The 19,889-nt window shown below is 32.9% G+C and overlaps 1 protein-coding gene across 1 annotated transcript; it reads left to right on the forward strand.

Moving 5' to 3' along the window:
* The first annotated feature begins 402 nt into the window (after nucleotides 1-402).
* Nucleotides 403-15,494, forward strand: LOC129898670 (uncharacterized). Its single transcript, XM_055973300.1, has 8 exons — nucleotides 403-1,282; nucleotides 2,413-2,770; nucleotides 2,878-2,995; nucleotides 3,145-3,245; nucleotides 11,570-11,635; nucleotides 11,895-11,984; nucleotides 12,617-12,793; nucleotides 14,944-15,494. Exons 1-8 carry the CDS (start codon nucleotides 777-779, stop codon nucleotides 14,980-14,982), a joined length of 1,455 nt encoding a protein of 484 aa, XP_055829275.1. The 5' UTR covers nucleotides 403-776; the 3' UTR covers nucleotides 14,983-15,494.
* The last annotated feature ends 4,395 nt before the right edge of the window (nucleotides 15,495-19,889 follow it).

Here is a 19,889-nt window from a genome sequence, read left to right on the forward strand (position 1 = left end):
TGAGGGGTGCTTTATTACCCACCCACAACAGCCTTTTATGGCACCAATATTACTTAACCTTATTAAGAACACAATCGAGGAGAGGAGAAATGCAAACAACCAACAACTATTTTATGTTCATATATTCAGAATCAACTATCTAATTGTATATCAAACAAAATGACAAGTCACTCTTTACCTAACACATCCCTCTCACCCTACTCCTATTTTCCCACTCGTTTTTCTCATTTGGCTCAATATGTCTAACTCGATTTATCAAAATTTATACAGATTTTATATATATTTTCAGAATCACAACATACATATAATATATATATTTTAAAATCTAATTTATGTACATATTTCATAAAAAATTGATGTAACATTTATACATAAAATTATTAGTGAGATTCAAAGCGTGATTTTATATACATTTTGACAAAATGCTATATTTGATAAACAAAAAACTCTGATATCTATGGAAAAAAATCCCTTTATTTTATCAATTAGTAAATAGCGCGTAATTATTTTTGGGAAGGACCATCTCAAATGCCAACAATTTGACATATCATACACGTACGTACGTAACCCACCAACCGACGCTCTATTATTTTGAGAAGAGAAGAAGCCTTTCTTGTTCATCATCATCAATTTTCAGCTCACTACTCTGCACCTTCCTTTTTTGTATTGTAATATACACATATTGCGTTTCCTCTCTTTATTTTCGTTAGATTAGATATTGATATTCAGAGATCGAATTGCTGTTATTTCTTTCTTGTAATTTTTCTGAAAAAATTATGGATGAATTTGGCGTTTTGGTTGAGAGGTATGGCGTCAAAGTTCAGGGAGGCAAGTCAACGCCCATGGCTAATTTGAAGGCTAAAACCAATTCCAGCAATGGCTTTCCCTCTAATCTCGGGTTTAATTCGGGTAAAAACTCCGGGTACAGCTCCGGGGATCCATTTGCGAATGATCTCGATGGAATTTTCAGGTCTAATACTTCACAAAACTATGATGATAATGATGTTTTTGGCGGTGTTTTTGCAAATTCAAAGCAGCAGCAGAATAATGTGGATATTGAATCAGGTTCAGGTTCGACTAATAAAATTAACTATGCTAGTACGAATGCGAATGATGATTTTGATTTGTTTGGTACGGAACCAAAGAGGAGTGACTCGATTGATGATTTATTTGGGAATTTGGGATTGAAATCGGATGGTTTGAAGAAAGATCCTGCTGGAAAGAGGTCAGAAAGTGATGATTTGATTCCTGGATTTGGTGATTTTAGCTCCCCAAGTTATAGGTATGCGTATTTAGTTCAATTGCTTACGACATGTATTTCATTTTTTAATTTTCTTTGCCGTCTGTTTATGTTTTAGCCTCACAAGTCAGAACTGTCCAGTTGATCCACGATTTGTTATGTTGGTATATTGTTAGTTTTGTGAACTGTGACCTGAAACTGAAAGCAAAAAGTTCCTTTGCTTCATTATTTAAAGCAATTATTAACTGAATCCTAGGCTAGAAACATCATATGGATTTCTGCTATGAGCTGAGAGCTCACTATAACATTGAAGATGTATTTGGCCTTGCAAACTGAAAGTTGAGATGTGAGAAAACACAGAGGTGGTACAGAGAGAGGTTCAAAGTTTTTATTAAAGTATATTACATAAATCTCGTTTTTACTACTCCCTCAGTTTCAATTTGTTTATCTGTTTTGACTTGTCACGGAGTTTAAGAAAATTAAAAAGACTTTTAAATCTAATGGGCTTACACTAAAAATATGTTGAATATACTAAAATATCATTTAATCTTTGTGGTTTTAAACATGCCATGTGATCCGTTGAAATTAAGGAGTTGCCAAAAAAAGGAAAGAGACATTCTTTTTAAAATGGACGGAAGAGGAAAGTAAGACAAACACATTGAAACGGAGGGAGTATCTTTTTCTCAGCAAGTGTTTTTCAAGTGTTTGATTGAGTACCACGTGTCCATCAAATTATAATTTCTTTAGTAGTTCACTAGCATCTTGATCTTGGAGCTACTTCAGGAGATACCATCCATGTTGAGACAAAGAATAAAGTTTTCCTTCTTAATACCCAAGTGGCTCAAGTTAGGATGTGACCATCTTATGATATAACTAACATTGCCAAATAAACATTTCAAATTTATGCACAAAGCTGTATTAATGTGTAGCTCAAATCTACAGTAAAGGAAACCTTGCAAAACCAATGGAGTCAACTAAATTTGCCACATAATGTAGCTCCTTTTAGGCACTAGCTCTGTCATGCCTAATGTGTCTTGCTATTTGATATCCATGCATATCTTTGTTTAGTGGAAAAAGTAGTTGTCCTACTGAAATGCACGTTCTTGTTTTTTTATCACTCTATTCATCCTCAGAAGCATAGTTTATAACTCTATATATTTCTGTTTGTATAGCAAAAAACCAGACCCGAGAAGTCCTCAGCAATTGAATTCTTCTAAATCGAGCTTCTCTTCACCTGATGATCCATTTTTGGTTTTTGAATCATCCACCAGTGAGGCAAATGCTTCTTCTTGGCCATTTTCAGAATCGTCGGAACATCATCCTGGAATTAATTCTGTAACATCTTCAATTGACGAACTTGAAGATTTTGCCAATTTTAAGGTTAGGAATGATACAACTGAACGACCACATCTTCCTAAAAAGGACTCCTCTGTAAAGAAGCCTGTGGACAGAGCACAAGAGAAGTCCAAAAATGTGAGAGTGACAATCAACAAACCGAACAAGGCGACAAAGCCAAAATCTGCAGCTGAGGTATTGAATTAAGACTGTTGGATTCCAATATTTTTTGTGTACTGATCTGATGAACTAACCTTTTTGGTTCCCATGCCATGTTTCTCCCTATACCCTTCTTCTTTCAGGACCATATGTCTGCAGGTTTCCATAAGAAGGGAAGGCCAGAAGAAAAGAAGTCATCATTGAGTAAAAAGAATGTGTCGCCTGTAAAAAACTTTGTCGATGACTTAATGTTTTTTGGAGGTGACTTCATCTCTGTAAAAGAAGATACCAATTTTTTTTTGAGGAATTAATCCATTAGAATTTATTAATGCCAGCATTTCACATTTGTCTTAATTCTAATATATTATATCATTTCCTGTTGTTATTTATTTGCCGTTGTGTACATGCAGACTCTGCTCCTTTCTCTGAGGCATTTCAGGAAGTTGAGGATGAAAGTGAAGAAAGAAGAAATGCTAGGTTGAAACAGCATTTGAAGACCCAAGAGCGCATGGTAATCTTTCTTATAACTATCCCTTTAACCGAGTACGGTGCTACCTTATCCGCATTACTTGTAATAACCTTCTTATTATTGGATGAGCATTGTGCTAGCATATTTGCATAACTTGCAATAACCTTCCTATTTTTAGATGCATTAAATCATCCTTGATTCTGCTGAAAGTGAATGGGTTTTAAGTTGTTTTTTATGTGTGGCTATTTGAGGAATTCAGCTACATTGAGAAAAGAAAATCTGTATATGAGTTGGTCTTTGCTTGCGATTCTAATTAAACGGAGAAGCTTTAATGATGTACTAGATGCACTAGAATAGGCTGGGTGAAGAACTCCTGGGCAGTGAGTTTGGCCTGTGATGGTATCTCCTTAACTATCATTCCCCTTAGTTTGCTCTTTAATGCATTTGATCAGACTTTAGATGGAGAGAGGAAGAAGCTTTTGTCAAGTACTACAACACGTTGATTACTTGATGCCTAATGGTAGGATCCTCCTTTGGGACTTGGAGTGCAATAAAGACAAAAATTAATCATTTTTTGAGTTGGTTGGCAAATTGAGAGATGTTCTAAGTTCAATGTGTAGTTTACAAGTAATCATTCTAAAACGATGCAAGCAAGTCTCTTGTTTGATGAGGTAAATTCTCGAGATTGTTTCCCTTTGTTCTAGTCTTACTTTGATATGCTTGAATTCTTCGTTGTACTACATGGATCCATAGTTCCCTCTCATTGAAACGGTGTCCATCTGACATTACACCATTGCTGGAACCAGATTTGTATTAGATCTTTACAGTTCTGGAGAGTTCTCAATTGGCGGTGTGTTGAAAATAGAAGGATGACCAATGGAGGGAGGTAGGAAACAAGTTTTGTCAAGTACTACAACACATTGACAACTTGATGCCATTGGCTGTATCCTTCTTTGGGACTTGTAGTGCAGAAAAGAAAATACTTAAGCTTTTTCTTAGAGTCGGTTGGCAAATCGAGAGATGTTCTAATTTCAATTGTAGTTTACAAGTAAACATTCCAAAACAATGCAAGCAAGGTCTTTTGTTTTAATAGGTTACATTCTCGAGATTGGCTTCCTCTATTTTTTGTGCAACCTTTATATTACCTTTTCTAGAAGCAGAGTTATGATTTGAAGTTTATTGGCTTAGGTTCTAATAGCCCTTTGGAGTTGTTGGGTTCTAAATTTATAATTTGTACATATTAAATAGTGTTTTATAATAAAGACAGTATATTAAATTTTAAATAGCAAGGAGAGAGAGATGGTAGTAGTAACTTTTCTTTCAACTTCCATGTATCATCTTTCTGCAGAGAAAAAAGGCAATTTATAAGCATTACATTTAGGAGGAGTGCAAATGCTACCGTGGTAGCATTTATTGTAAGTTTTGAAGTCAATAGAAGAGTGATTTGGAACAGTGGTAATGACCCTCACATGGGCATCTACTTTATTTACGACACTCCCTCTTGGATGTCTATGTACAAAAAAAATTTAGAAAAAGAAAAATGTACATAGTTATTCATAATACGCATTGTTTGTTGCCTCATTAAATATCTTACCACGAAAAATCCATTGGGATAAAAACCTTGGTTAAGAAAAAAAGAGTGCAGCGTATATTTATTGCCCTTGATGATAACATCACTTAATATCTCGAAGACGACGCATTCCAATTTTGTATCTCAGTTTCTCAAATGTTGAAGTTAGTAGTGCCTTGGTAAACATATCTGCTAAATTATCACTTGAACGAACTTATTGATCATCTATTTCACCTTTTTTGAAAATTATGAGTAAAAAAGAATCTTGGTGAAATATGAATTGTTCTGTCTCCTTTAATGTCTCCCCTTAGTTGAGCTATGCATGCAACATATCTTCATACAATATTATTGGAACACCTCTTTTCAAAGAAAGGCTACATGTTCTTGAATGTGTTGAGTTATTAATCTTAACCAAATGTATTCTCGACTTGCTTCATGAATGACTATTATTTCTGCATGATTTGAAGAAGTTGCAATTATAGTTTATTTTGTTGAACGCCATGATATAGTTGTACCGCCACATGTAAATAAATAGTATGTCTGTGATCGACCTTTATGAGAATTAGACAAATATCTTGCATCTGCATAACCAATCAGTTGTGACTTGAATTCATTCGAGTAAAAAAGTCCCATATCAATGGTCCCTCAGAGGTATCTGAATATATGCTTAATTCAATTCAAGTGCCTTCATGTTGGAGAAGAACTAAATCTTGCTAACAAGCTTACAAAGAAAACTATATTTGGTCTAGAATTGTTGGCAAGATACATTAATGCACCAATTGCACTAAGATATGGTATTTCAACACCAACAAACTCTTCATTATTTTCATGAGGTCGAAATGGATATTTATTAATATTAAGAGATATCACAACCATTGGGGTACTCAATGGATGTGCTTTATCCATGTAAAATTTCTTTAAAATATTTTCAACATATGTTGACTGATGCACAAATATCTCATTTGCAAAATATTTAATTTGTAGACCAAGACAAAATTGTCTTTTCCGAGGTCTTTCATTTCAAATTCCTTTTCATACATTTTACTATCTTTAAAAGCTCTTTAGGAGTTTCAATGATATTCAATTCATCAACTTATACAACTATTATGACAAATTTAGATGTAGGCCTTTTCATAAAGACATGGGGCAAATTGTATCATTTTTGAATCCTTCTTTTAGCAAATATTCACCCTGATTGTTTCAATCCGCATAAGAATTTCTGATGCTTTATTGAACAAGTTTCTCAGGATTCATTGTATGCCTCAGGCACTTTTGAATCCTTCAGGGATTTTCATAAAAATATCGTGGTCTAATGAGCCATATAAATAGGTTGTGACCAGTCCATTAGATGCATTTCGAGCTTTTCATGAACTGTCAAATTCATTAGATACCTGAAGGTAATTGTATCCACCATAGGAGAATATGTTTTCATATAGTCAGTGTCAGGCCTTTGTGAAAATCCTTGGGCCACAAGTCGTGCTTTATATCTTATGATTCACCTTTTTCATTTCGTTTTCGCAAAAAAACCCTTTTGTACACCACTGGATTGACACCTTCAGGTGTTTGAATTATCAATCCAAAAACTTTTATGTTTTTCAAGTGAAGTCAACTCTGCTTGAATTGTGTCCTTACATTTTGGCCAATCATTTCTCTATCTAGATTTTAGTTCAAGATCCTCATCTTGTTGTATTATTTCAATAGAAACATTATAAGTAAAAATATTATCGATCATAATATCATTTCGATTCCACCTTTTCCCATCGAGACATAACTTATTGAGATCTCTTCATTCTCATTATTTTTAGGTATTTGGACCTTTTTTGTGGTCTTATTATTTGTTATGTCTCGGGGCTCTTCTTGAGCAATCACTTTCATATTATGATCATTTTCTCCTTTTTTTTCGAGGATTTTTATCCTTAGAACCAATTGGTCTACCAAGTTTCAGACTTGGCCTAGACTCGTTTGCATTAACAGTTTGTTCTATCGGGACATCAACTCAAACTAGAGCATTTGCAGTCGGAACATGAGATTTAGTAACCCTTGAGAGGTTAGTAAATGCATCTGGCAATTGATTTGCAATATTTTACAAATAAATAATCTTTTGAACATTTTGTTCACATTGATTTGTTCGAGGATCTATGTGAGATAGTGATAATGCATTCGAATTTATCTCCTCTTCCAACTGTTTATGTTTCTCCCTTAATGTTGGGTATTCGAATTCATCAAAATGACAATCAACAAAATTTGTCGTAAATAAATCTCAGCCATAGGTTTCAAATATTTTACAATAGAAGGAGATTCATACCCAACATATATCCCCAACCTAAGAAGGACCCATCGTTGTGCACTGTGGTGGAGCAATTGGGCCATATACTACACATCCAAAAATTTTAAGATGAGAAATATTTGGCTCCTCCCAAAAGCCAACTGTAATGGGGAGAATTCATGATAACTGGTTGGCCTTGTGCGCACAAGTGTTGTTGCATGCAAAATAACATGCCCCCATAGTGCAAGAGGAAGTTTTATCCTCATTATAAATGGTCTAGCTATCAACTGAAGGCGTTTAATCAATGATTCCGCTAGATCATTTTGAGTATGAACACGAGCAGCCGGATGTTCAACTGCTATTGCAATGGACATACAGTAATCATTAAAGGACTGAAATGTAAATTCACCACCATTATCAAGACGAATTGTCTTTATTAATCTGAAAATTGTGCTCTCAACCTTGTAATTTGAGCCAACAATCTGGCAAAGGCCATGTTGTGAGTTTATAATAAACACACATGTCCATCACGACCATATAATATTTAAATGGTCCACATGAAAGGTTAATTGGTCAACATATATCACTCTGTATACGTTTTAGAAATGTAGGGGATTCAATCCCAACCTTAGTTGCTGATGGTTTAACAATCAGTTTCATTTTGAAACAAGCAGCACTAGAGAATTCTTTAGATTGAAGAATTTTCTGATTCTTCAAAGTGTGCTTATGTGAATTTTCAATAATTTTGCGCATCATATTATAACTGGGATGACCCAATTGGTCATGCAAAATGATAAAATTATTATGATCAATAAACCTTTTATTTTACCATGATATGTGATTTAACCACATCAATACTTGTGGTACAACCTAGAAGAAAGTGCAGATAACACAAATCTTTTTCCCGCTTTTATTGTAGTAATAAAAAGGTATCAAACCTTTTCTTTATTAGCAATCTCAATATGATAGCCGTTTTGATGAATAACCTTGAAACTTAATAAGTTTCTTTGAGACTTACTACAATACAATGCATTATTAATGGCCAATATTGTTCCCCAAGATAATAATAAGGCTGCTTTTTCAGAGCCCTCAATTATTTTTGTACTATCAGATATTGTGTTAACATGAACCCTTTTCATAACGAAATGAGAGAAATATTTCTTTTATCTTAGTATAGTGTGAGTTATAGCACTATCCAGAAGGCACATATCTCTATTACTCATCTTGGATCCAATTGAAAATTGAGGAATTTTATTAATCTTCATAAAATAAAAGTACATCATAAGAGAAGAAAACTAGTAACATTGCAAGAAAACTTAAGTCACCATTTTTTAAATTATTTTTAAAATAAAAGTAACGTTAAAAAATGATAATGAAAAACACATAAAACAACAATACATTATACATCATAAAATAAAATCAACCATCAGTTATGATCCTTAAAAAAATGTTCAACCTCCAAATGAGTAATGTCATTGAGGTTATCAAAATCATCATTCTTCAAAGCCAAATTCACTTCAAAATTATCATTGTATAATTGCAAAGGTCTTGCCTCAACATTATTTTCAAAGGTCAAATGTGACTCCACCCACATTAGAAGAAGAGGCACCACCTTTATTTGCCTTTCTTTTGAAGGAATTTTGATGAAACCTGACAAAATGCTCAGGCATCTGACATTCATTCTTCCAATGGCTTTCCATGCCACAACGATAACAGTTGCTTCTTAAAGGATTGCTTTGAGAACCGATATTTTTCTTCCTTTCATAGTGACCACTACGACGACGATTATTATTATGGCCCTGATTTTTATTTTGTCTTCTTTCAGACTAGCCATGTGCTTCTACCACATTTGCTTCGGTTGGGACGGGTTTCATGATTTTTCAAGTATTATGTTGCTCAGCTACAAGAAGGCATGAGATTAAATTAGAATACTCTTTGAATCCTCTTTCACGATATTGCTGCTGTAACACTAGATTTGAGGCATGAAAAGTAGTAAGAGTCTTTTCAACATATCCTCATCTTTTATATTTTCTCCACATAATTTTAATTGGGAAGTTATTTTATATACAACAAAGTTATATTCACATACAGTTTTAAAGTCTGTAATCGTAAGTGTATCCATTCATAACGAGCCCTTGGCAATACCGTTGCCTTAAGGTGGCCATACCTTTCCTTCAAACCAATTCATAATTCAAGCGGATTTTTCACTGTCAAATATTTAGTCTTTAATCCTTCATTCAAATGATGACGAAGTAAAATCATAGTCTTTGCTTTGTCCTGGCTCGATGTTGCATTATCCTTAGTAATAGTGGTACCCAGACCTTTAGCGTCTAGGTGAATTTCAGTATCGAGTACCCATGATAGGTAATTTTTACCAGAAATATCAAGTGCCACAGCTCCAATAAAAAATATCATAAAAATAGTTAAACTAGATTAAAATAATAAAAACTTAACCACTGAATATTAAGAATAGCATATGTAGTATTCTTAAATAAGAAAATTTATTTCCATTAATTAATAAAATATATTGCCACCTTAAATTATTTAGAGAACATCAAAATTGAAAATATTCAAATGTATACTTGAGTTAGAATCTGAAAATAGAAACAGTTATATCATCGAAACATACCTTATAAGAGACGTCGTGCTAATAACGTGTTGTAAAATAAAGACAGTATATTAAATTTTAAATAGCAAGGAGAGAGAGATGATAGAGTGTTGTAAATAACATGGATGCCCATGTGTGGGTCATTACCACGGTTCCAAATCACTCTTCTATTCACTTTAGAACTTACAATAAATGCTACCACTGTAGCATTTGCACTCCTACTAAATGTAATGCTTATAAATTGCCTTTATTCTCTGTAGAAAGATGATACATTGAAGTTGAGAGACAAATTACTACTATCATCTCTCTCTCCTTGCTATTTAAAATTTAATATACTGTCTTTATTTATAGCAAATAGATTTTTCAAAATAAATTCAAGGTTTGGGCCAAAGTTACTTGGTTGTGCCGAACCCGTACCGTAAACTGTACATTCGGCCTTGACCCTTCTCATTGTAGTCTAATATAGAGTATAGAAATGGGCTTTAACTAAAAGTTGGAATTCATTTTTGAGGTTGAGAAGTGAAAGAAACGAAAAGTTAAAAAAAGATGTAGTGTTCAAGGAAGGAGTAAGGTTCCCTTTGATATGTTTGAGTTGTTTGCTATGTTACTGGGATCATTTGTTTCCTCTCTTGAAGCGTTGTCCATCCACATTACACTAGTGCTTGAACGGGTTTCGTATAAAATTGCGTCATTATCTGGAGGATCCTTGACTGACCAACAACAACAACAGACCCAGTGAGATCCCACAAGTGAGGTTTGGGGAGGGTAGAATGTACGCAAATCTTATCACTACCTCGTGGAGGTAGAGAGGCTCTTTCCGAAAGACCCTCGGCTCAAATGCAGCTATTCCAGATATAAAGAAGAAACTATAGCACATCACAAGAAAACAATGTAAAGTATACTAGAAGGTAGCTACAACAATAATAATATAGTGCAATAAATGAAACACAATAAAAGATCCTCGACTGGCCGTGAGTTGAAAATGGAAGGATGACCAATGGAGAAGAAGATGACAAGAGAGAAGAAAAAGTACAAACCTGTTCCATTGTTGTTGTCTGTTTGTCCATCCATCTCATCAATCACTTCTCTCATGGCTTGCTCATCCTTGAAGGTACCTAAGCCAAAACTCAGTGAAAAGAAGCTAACAGAAAAGAAAAGGGTTAAAGATTAAGAGAAAAAGAACAAAGGAATTCTGTATGAGGAGTATTTTATTTTGAATCCAAAGAATCGTGAAACCTTCCTGAGAAAGAAGATCTAGGGAGATGAATGATAATACGCGAAGAGAGTTTTTATATGTGGGGGCTACAGATTGGAAAGTTGTTGATTTGGAGTAGATGTGCCCTCCTTCTGGACTTAGTGTCGGCTGTTTTTTTGGTTAAAAAAGGTTTCTTCAGCCAATTTGATCCACATCCCCTGACAATCGTGTACGCTTATATATCTTATTGGGCTTAGGCTTTAGAATCCACCAAAGGTTCAAGGAAGTCCATTTTGCTTTGTGGAAAGAAGTCCAGTATCTGCATTTTGAGTTGGAGGAAAATAGAAAACCATTTAAAAATTGAAATAGACAAGTAAAGAGACGAGCTCCATTAGAGAAAATCAAGTGGAGTGTAATTAATTGCTTCAGTCTTCTCAATTTTTGTTGCTACATTTTAACAGCTCTATGTTTTTGGAGTTGAACATAAATCTTAGCTGCATCTAAGCACCAGTAAGTCTGTAACCATACTTCTATGCATATCCCAAATCCTAAAGTTTAGGTGACGACAAATTTGACTTCTAGTCTAGTTGTTATTTTGCATCTCAGAATGCTTCCAGAGGGGGTGAATATAGAAAAGATTGGAAATGCTATTCCGAGGTGTTTTTTTGAGGTGAAGTTGCATTGATTATTTTTTACCGTATCTGATTCTTTTTCTTTATGTGATCAGGCTAAGGCTTTGGCTGAGAAGACTCGGCGTGATCTTCAGTCTCAGAATGAGCAGGAAGAGAAGCATGTAAGTTTCTGCTGATTGCTTAGAGCTGCCAATAACTGATTTTCACAGGTTGCATGAATTCTTCTTGGGAAGAAAGCAAAAGTAAGGAAGATGATTGGGCGTGGATATTGCCCTCCCTCAGTTTTCTTTTGGCTTTCTCTCATCTCCCTGTCTCTAGTTTTCTTTATTTTTTAATCTAATAATAAAACCACGCATTAAGCCTGCTCGAACATTCTGTATATATTGTTCCCTTTGATTTTGAACAAACTGCTTACTGCAGAGGCTTGCTGACACACTGAACTATGATATAAAACGTTGGGCTACTGGAAAGGAAGGCAACCTCCGGGCGTTGCTGTCGTCACTACAACATGTATGTAACTAGCTAATCTCGAAGACATTTTAGACCTGTTAGAAAACTTTCAAGACATAATGAGATCTGAGTTTACTCTTTTCTATCAAGCCAGTTTAGATACCTCCTCAATTTACTTTGCTTCAATCCATAAGCCACACTTGGATTCATGTTGCGTAAAGTGGAATTAAGCTGGGTAAAATTGCTCTTGATTTGCTCATCACAAGTGTGGATGGAAGTAGTTCCCTGGCACTAGCACTGCTATAGAATTTTGTGCGTCGTCTTTTGACCTTATTGCCAGTTTTATGTTTGCTCTAGCTTGTGTGTCATTTGAGCATCCATTAGTTGACCTATCTTTTATCCCTGATGCCATCGGTCTGGTTGAATCTGTAATTTCTGAACTGTTGCTTTAAGAAATCGATGCTTTTCAGTTTAAATCCAGTATTGTATGGAACTTCATGCCCAAAGCTGCACTGGAAACATGAGAAGACGATTATATTTCATATACGTCTCTTCTATTGATAGCTTATAATATCGCAGTAGTTATGGGCGTTTGCAAGGTTTACATAGTTATGACCATAGTTTTTGCAATGTTAAAGATATTGTATCAAGTGTCTTGAAGTAATCCTTTGCGACTATTGAATGCTATGAAGGTATTGTGGCCTGAATGCGGTTGGCAGCCAGTTTCATTGACTGATTTGATCACTTCTACATCTGTCAAAAAAATTTATCACAAGGCCACTTTATGTGTCCACCCAGACAAAGTTCAACAAAAAGGGGCCACAGTTCGGCAGAAGTATATTGCTGAGAAGGTTTTTGATCTTCTCAAGGTATGTATATATGTTTACCAATTGATGAAGTTCATATTTCTAATCCTCATTTTTGACATTTATATGTTTGTCATCTGGTTCGCGTATTAGCTATTTGTGTGTGGTGTAAATAATAAAGTAGCGGTGGTTAAGCGGGAATAATAATACATAAAATGTTATGCAAAGATTCGCTACTTTAATAGCGTTTTGTCTTAAGATGATCTTTGTACAACAATGTATTGATGATACATATTGTTATTCTGTATTCTATCACGCATAAAATAATGCATGAATTCCCTCATAACGTATGTTGGTATCATGTTTAATACTACAAATCAAGCACTACATTAGTTATGCGGGATTGCTTTTCCCTATTAGTCCAACTAAACACTGCATTAATTATTTTTTTATGCGTCCAACCAAACATTATATTATTTATGTAAAATCTTATGGAGGGATTATCTTTATTATTGATCCAACATATAGCCCCTTAATGGAGTAAATTATGTAGGAGCATAATAAGGGCTCTAAAAATATGTTGGCCTTGGAGTGAACCATTTTTCTTTTATCCGAAAGAAAAATACTTGATCACAACCAACCCAATGTTCAGAGACTTCACTTTTTTTATGGAAAAAAAGAATTTGTTGATTTAGGTGTGGTCCTGTTAAAAGTTCATATTCAATTGTTAGGTTAAGGTTTGATACGATTAAAATTTGATATTGGGAAAGAAAATCACTTAATATACTAGGTGCACGAACAATGCGTCATAAGTTCAAGTTGTATAAATTTGATAATTTATATGGGTTCATCTAGGGATCCATATCATAAATGATGCTTCTAATTACAACCCAATAAAATGTTGCTGCTAATGCAAAATATAATTCTTTCCCAATGTGTTACTATGATATTTTGGATGTGTAATTATTATACTTTGGTTTACTGCATATAATGTGTGCCCTTTTGGCATTGTTTATAAAGGGGGGACTGAAATAGTTGAGAAATAAGGATATCAATAGGAGATTTCAATTTTATAATTAGTGGTCAGATTTAGATATTGTAGCTCAAGATATTTTTTTTGTTTGCACTTTGCATTGAAGAGAATATTTTGTTTCTGGCGAACTCAAATGTAAAATTTAAAATTGCTGTTTGACAAACAAAATGAATTTGAATGATGAAGAGAAGTCAAAGCTGGATTTGAACAACAAATCAACCCATATTTACAGAAACTTCCATATGAAATAGAGTAATAGCAATTGACTTCAACAGAAAACATCAAACAAGGGAAGAAGGGTTTTAAGGGTAAGGTTTTATTTTCTCCTGAGAAATGTGGAGGCAGGGAGGAGGGGAGGAGAGTAGAGATAAGTGTTAGCTGCTCAATTTGGACAGAAATAGATATCAAGGAGTTCATCGAAGAAAGAGAAGCAGATTGACTTTTCAGAAAGGTTGAGGAGCAGTTCCACTCATAAAATCTATTCCTCTTTAAAATTTAAATGACACCTCCTAGGGAGTCCATCTAAATAAGTCAAGACAAATGCTTAGTTTGTTTGGCAGTTCAAACTTAACATGTACCCTTTCCCTTGCCATGTAGTGTTATCAAAAAATGAATAATTTTGGCTTGTTTGTTTTTATGAATTTTACAGTAAGTGAATCTAATGCCTGTATATGTCATTGTCCGCATCATCCTTATGGAGGGACTATGGAATCCATATAATTAATTCAGCTGAAATCTTTGATTGGAAGGGTTCGAATTTTGTTGTACACCCAAAAATTTCTCCTTTATATGATTAGGGGGACAAATAAAAAGAGAAGTATCACTGATCACTTCTACAATGCTTTCATCTCTCTTGAAAAGTAAATACATCTTTTCCTTTGGTTAACATTACTTCCATATGTCTTTGAAAGTAGCTGCGACAACTTATTGTTTTGTACCAACTGAATCCAGCCAAAAAAAGAAGGAAAGAAGTGAATGAGCAGTCTATGTTTGTAGCATATACACTCATGTTTCACAACATCTAGTACTACATTTGGAATGTGCCAATTGTTAGTCTATGTCTCAGTTTGGTATTGTGTTTTCTATTGTGGAGTAAGTACTGTCATCTGTCATATGGTGTAATATGCCCAGGAACCATCAGTGATGCTGTTTTAAATTAGATTCTGAAATTTGACAACAGGAAGCATGGAATAAATTCAACACAGAGGAACTAAGATGAGTTCAAACTGCTTTAAGGCTCCTTACTGAAAGCAGATGATGAACTGTTCTTCCTTGGAAGTGAAGCAACGATGTACAAGTGTTCTAATAGTTGTGCGAATTGGCTCGACTTTACTGTTTTGGTGGACTGACACAATACTTAGTTGCTTCACCGGGAATTAGTGCTATCACGAGTGTGCATGTTTACAATCTCCGGCAATGTATTTAAAACCCAGTAGCTTGTTGTTCGTGTGATGTTTTATTTTTGTTTTGCAGTTGTCACATACATATAGATATCTTCATCAGCACTAGGTTTATGTGCATAATTTGTTGATTTAGGTTTTAGCACCATGGTTGGTGACATGTTGCATGTGATATTGTTATTAATCACCTATCTGAGGTCATGATATTTTTCGTGCGTTTCAATTGAGGTTGGAAGTTTCCAGTAATCTCCATGAAATTGTTTGCTAAAAGTAGACCTGGAATCGTGGTGTTAGCCAGTAAATATCAGAATTAACTTTTTTTCCTTCTGTACATCATGTCAATGTTGTTCTATTTCAAGTTTGAGGTTATATCTTAAACGCATAATACATAAATGTCTTTTTAACTTGGCCTCAATTGATTTGTATGCCCTCTAACTTTGAGTGTGTACAAGTAGTTATTTAAACTTTATAAAATTGAACAACTAGACATATTTGTCATATATTATAATGTTGTGTCCTATGTGACGTCTTACGTGTATTATGCCATGTAGGACATGTATGTCTACTTATTTAATTTTATACAAGTTTATACTTGTGCACACCGGGTATAGATGTCTGTTAAAGTCAAGTTAAAGAGCATTTATGTATTATGCCTATCTTAAAATATGGAGTGAGATTAGACATTAACTAGTTACTATTATTTTGTAGGAGTTGAAAACTACCTGGAATAGAAGTTGTGAAGTTTTCGAACTGTTCTTTTTACCCTAACTAGTATAAGTAGCCGCATGTTGCGCAGATCAGATTAAAGAATATTAATCATGTCGAATTATGATCTCGCTTGTTGAGTAAATAAGTATGTATTTTAATAAAATATCAAATATCATATATTTTTCAATATAATACACCTAATTAGTGACATCTTTATAAAATTAAAGGAAACAAATTATAAATTCAATTAATAACGTCTATGCTATTTTTTCTTTATCAAATATCAAAATATTTAATAATCATTTTACATTACGAATATGCTTTTTAATGAATTTGTCACTTGATTTTTTTTTTCTTTATAATGGAGCTATGCATCCTTTTTATTCGTGAAATATTTATACTTTTTCTTACAAAAGATTTATTCTACTGTTCTCAATTCTTCAATTGTCCAGTGTTTCAGTAATTGTTTTTTAATATTATTTGCTTTCCTTTTCTTTTCTTTTTTTTCAAAAAAAAAAAAAACAATCCTTAAAATATATAAATATTTTCACATATGTCTAACCCCTCACTATCCTCATTCCTCGCTTCCATGGTGTTTTAATTATTATTTTCATTTTAATATCAGACATTTAATCAAATAATGCAACTGGCGAACATTAATAAACAAAGAAAGTATGTAACTTTCAATTAAATAAACCGTAACTTTCCACAAAATACAACATAGATAGCAAGATCGTATCATGAAAATATAACAACAAAGCTTTATATATCAAAATACAACACGGTTGTTCTTTGTGGAGTTTCTTTTACCAATATAGCCATATTTCAGCTTCCTTCTGCTTTAAAGAGAGTGATTGGGGTTTGGGGATTTAAAACAAATTCTACAGCATATAGACTATCACCTACATCATCCTGCATCTATTCATAAGTGATTCCCTTTTTTTCAAATGACCGTTGTGAATAACACCAAGCTTAGTCTCAACATTGAAGTTAGACCAATTTGTTGGGCAATTTAGCCAATCATGATGTAAGCAAATGATTTTTGTTAAGGTAATATACAAATACATTTATCATGTTCACCCTAATCCGTTGTTATTACAGCATGTGTGATTGCATTCGACATGTATAAATCATTTTGCATCTCAATGAAGTGTTATTACCTTATGGGATGAATGTCGGAGTTTTGATGTCCGCGAGGAAGGTAATTGAAACAAAAACGCCTTCCGTCGATCGGCTGTAGTCAATAAAGGCCGTAAAGTATAGGAATGCAGTGGTGGCTGTCTAGCTGCAATCTTTGGTTTAGTCTGGCAGATGCCCTGTTATTGTCTTTCCCATATGATGTTGTTTTTTTCAAAATCATAACATTGCAGGAGAAGTGAAAGATTTTTCATAAAAATTCGAAGAAACAAATGTTTCAAGTTTTTAATTGGTTTAAGATACAATATTATGTTAACACATAACTCGTAGAAGCAATTTGTCCAACGCTTATAAGCATAAAAAGAAGAAAAACTTCCAACAAATAATGCAAAGCTTGAATTTTAATATATTCAATCTGTGAATTCAATTCACGGTTCAAAGAAAACTAAAGAGGGAAGTAAAAATTAAAAAAACAACATGAAAGCAATTAATAATGAATCTCCAAAACAATGGTGCCTACAAAAATCTGCTAGCCTACCAAGAAAGTAATGACACAATAGTAAAAGTTAAAAGAATGAATAGATGGAAAAATTGTAAATTTACCACTGAGAAGAGAAGACCACAAAGAAAGGCTTTATGTTTTGTACTTCCTCTAAGAAGCATAGTTCAGTAGGAATTGATGTGCTATGATTAAGGATAGTGCTAATGATAAAGTAGTTTCAAATTCAAATTTTAAACCGTAATGAGATTGGATAAAATTTTGGATCTATTAAATTATTAAACAAGAGATATATTTTTTATTAAACATCCACAGATATTTTTAAAAATTATTTTTTCTATTATGTGTGATAAAATACTATTTTCTTCCATTTTTTTTTTCAATATAGAATTCAAGATTTAGTGTAAATTAATTTATAAAATTTCCTATATGAAAATTTAATTAATTTTTAATTTTTTATTAAATTGCTTGAAATTCTTTCATTTTACAGTATTCACGGATCTCGATATTATCCGTTAAGAATTAAATTACATGACTATGTATTGCATGATGTCTTTATACATTATCATTCTCCTATTTATTCAACTCCTTTTCTACAATGATATTTTTATCAAAAAAAATTCATTTGTATTTCGTTTATAGTTAATAATGTCATTAATAAATTGTGATAAAATAATTCTCTTTCATATAAAAGTTTGAGTTTTACCTTTAAAATTGAAATATCCACTTGAAATATTAAATTAAATTTTGTATTTTAAATGCGTTTCGTGAACTTTTTTCATTGTTTAATTATTTTTATTTTTGTCGTTATTTAGTAAGATTCCAATTACATGATCTATTTAAGTTTTTTTTTTTATTAAATATTTATACTTTTATACTGAAGTTATTTTTTTGTCCATCGTTATTGTGTTATATTTGATTCTTTTTGATAATTCAAAAATATTTATCTCCTCAACATTAAATATTTATGCTCTTATACTGAAGTTCTTTATTTATATGTTTTTCATTTTTTTGTCCATCATTGTTGTGTTATATTTTTGTCCATCGTTGTTGTGTTATATACATTTTTTTCCCTTTACTGCTTTTGTCTTTTTCACTCTATTTGTATTAATAATGTATAGATATAAATTTCATGTGTACAGACGAATTTTTGGGAATTATGATAACCCATCATATTTAGTATTATGGATGACGTTATCGCCTAGCCAAATTTGTTGGAAATATGATTGCAACTATTTGGAATTGCTCAGTTTTTTATTTTTTAAAAAAATACAAATTTAATTGACATTAAAATAAATTAAAAATTCCCAACTTTCACATCTAATAGGGTTTCATAGTTCGTGGCTATTTGGTGAAATTTTTTACTTGGCATTTCATTTTAATTTAAAATAATAATTTTAAATTCTAATAATGATTTATGGGTAAATGGGTGCCTTTATCCTATGAATTCAAAAGTAAAAGGCGGTTACATTAATATTGGATATATAATTGTGAAATAAGACAAAGGTATAATTTGCACGTTTTTTTTTTTTTTTTACAGTTTTAAAGTTTATTTTATTTAATTAACTTTTTGACGATTAATTTTTAAATATTAAATAATAACTAATGACTAATCTAACTAATTATTAGTCTTAAAATGCCACATGGCATATTCATAGGCTGTCACTTGAATAAATATGGCGGCTTTGTCCTCTCCTTTTATTAATATATAGATATAAATAGATATTTCTGTTATAAAACAAAATATTAAAACTAAAGAAAGAAAGAAAGAGGAAAAGTGACAGTAGAAGAAATAGGCAGAGGAGTAATGTAATATGTTTATCCAGTGTATTTTTCATTGAAGTACTTTACCCCTTTTATAAGGATATATTTCACAACATAAATTAGTGATGGGTCCCTAATTTTATGGACATCTACCCACTTAATATTTTAACACTGCCCTTTGTGTGTCCATGTGTAATGTGTCTCATTAAAAACTTTACAAGAAACAATGTATATAGTTATCCTGAACACCCATATGTTGTGCCTCGTTAAAACTTTACTAGGAAAAATCCAGTGGAAAAAATTATAATGAAGGAAAAAGAGTACACACATCTGGTAATATGCCTTGAGTGTTGCCTCATTAAAAATCTTACCAGAAAAAATTCAGTGGGACAAAACCTTGGTTAAGGAAAAAAGAGTGCAACGCTTATTTTACCCCCCCCCCCCGATGAAAACTTCATTTGATATTTTAGAGACGATTCCAACCTTATATCTTAGCTTCTCAAAAGTTGATGTTAATAATGCCTTTCTGAATAAATCTGCAAGATTATCAAATGAACGAACTTGTTGTACATCAATATCACCATTCTTCTAGAGATCATGTGTGAAGAATAATTTTGG

This window comes from Solanum dulcamara, chromosome 8 (genome assembly GCF_947179165.1).
Source record: "Solanum dulcamara chromosome 8, daSolDulc1.2, whole genome shotgun sequence".
Lineage (NCBI taxonomy): Eukaryota > Viridiplantae > Streptophyta > Magnoliopsida > Solanales > Solanaceae > Solanum > Solanum dulcamara.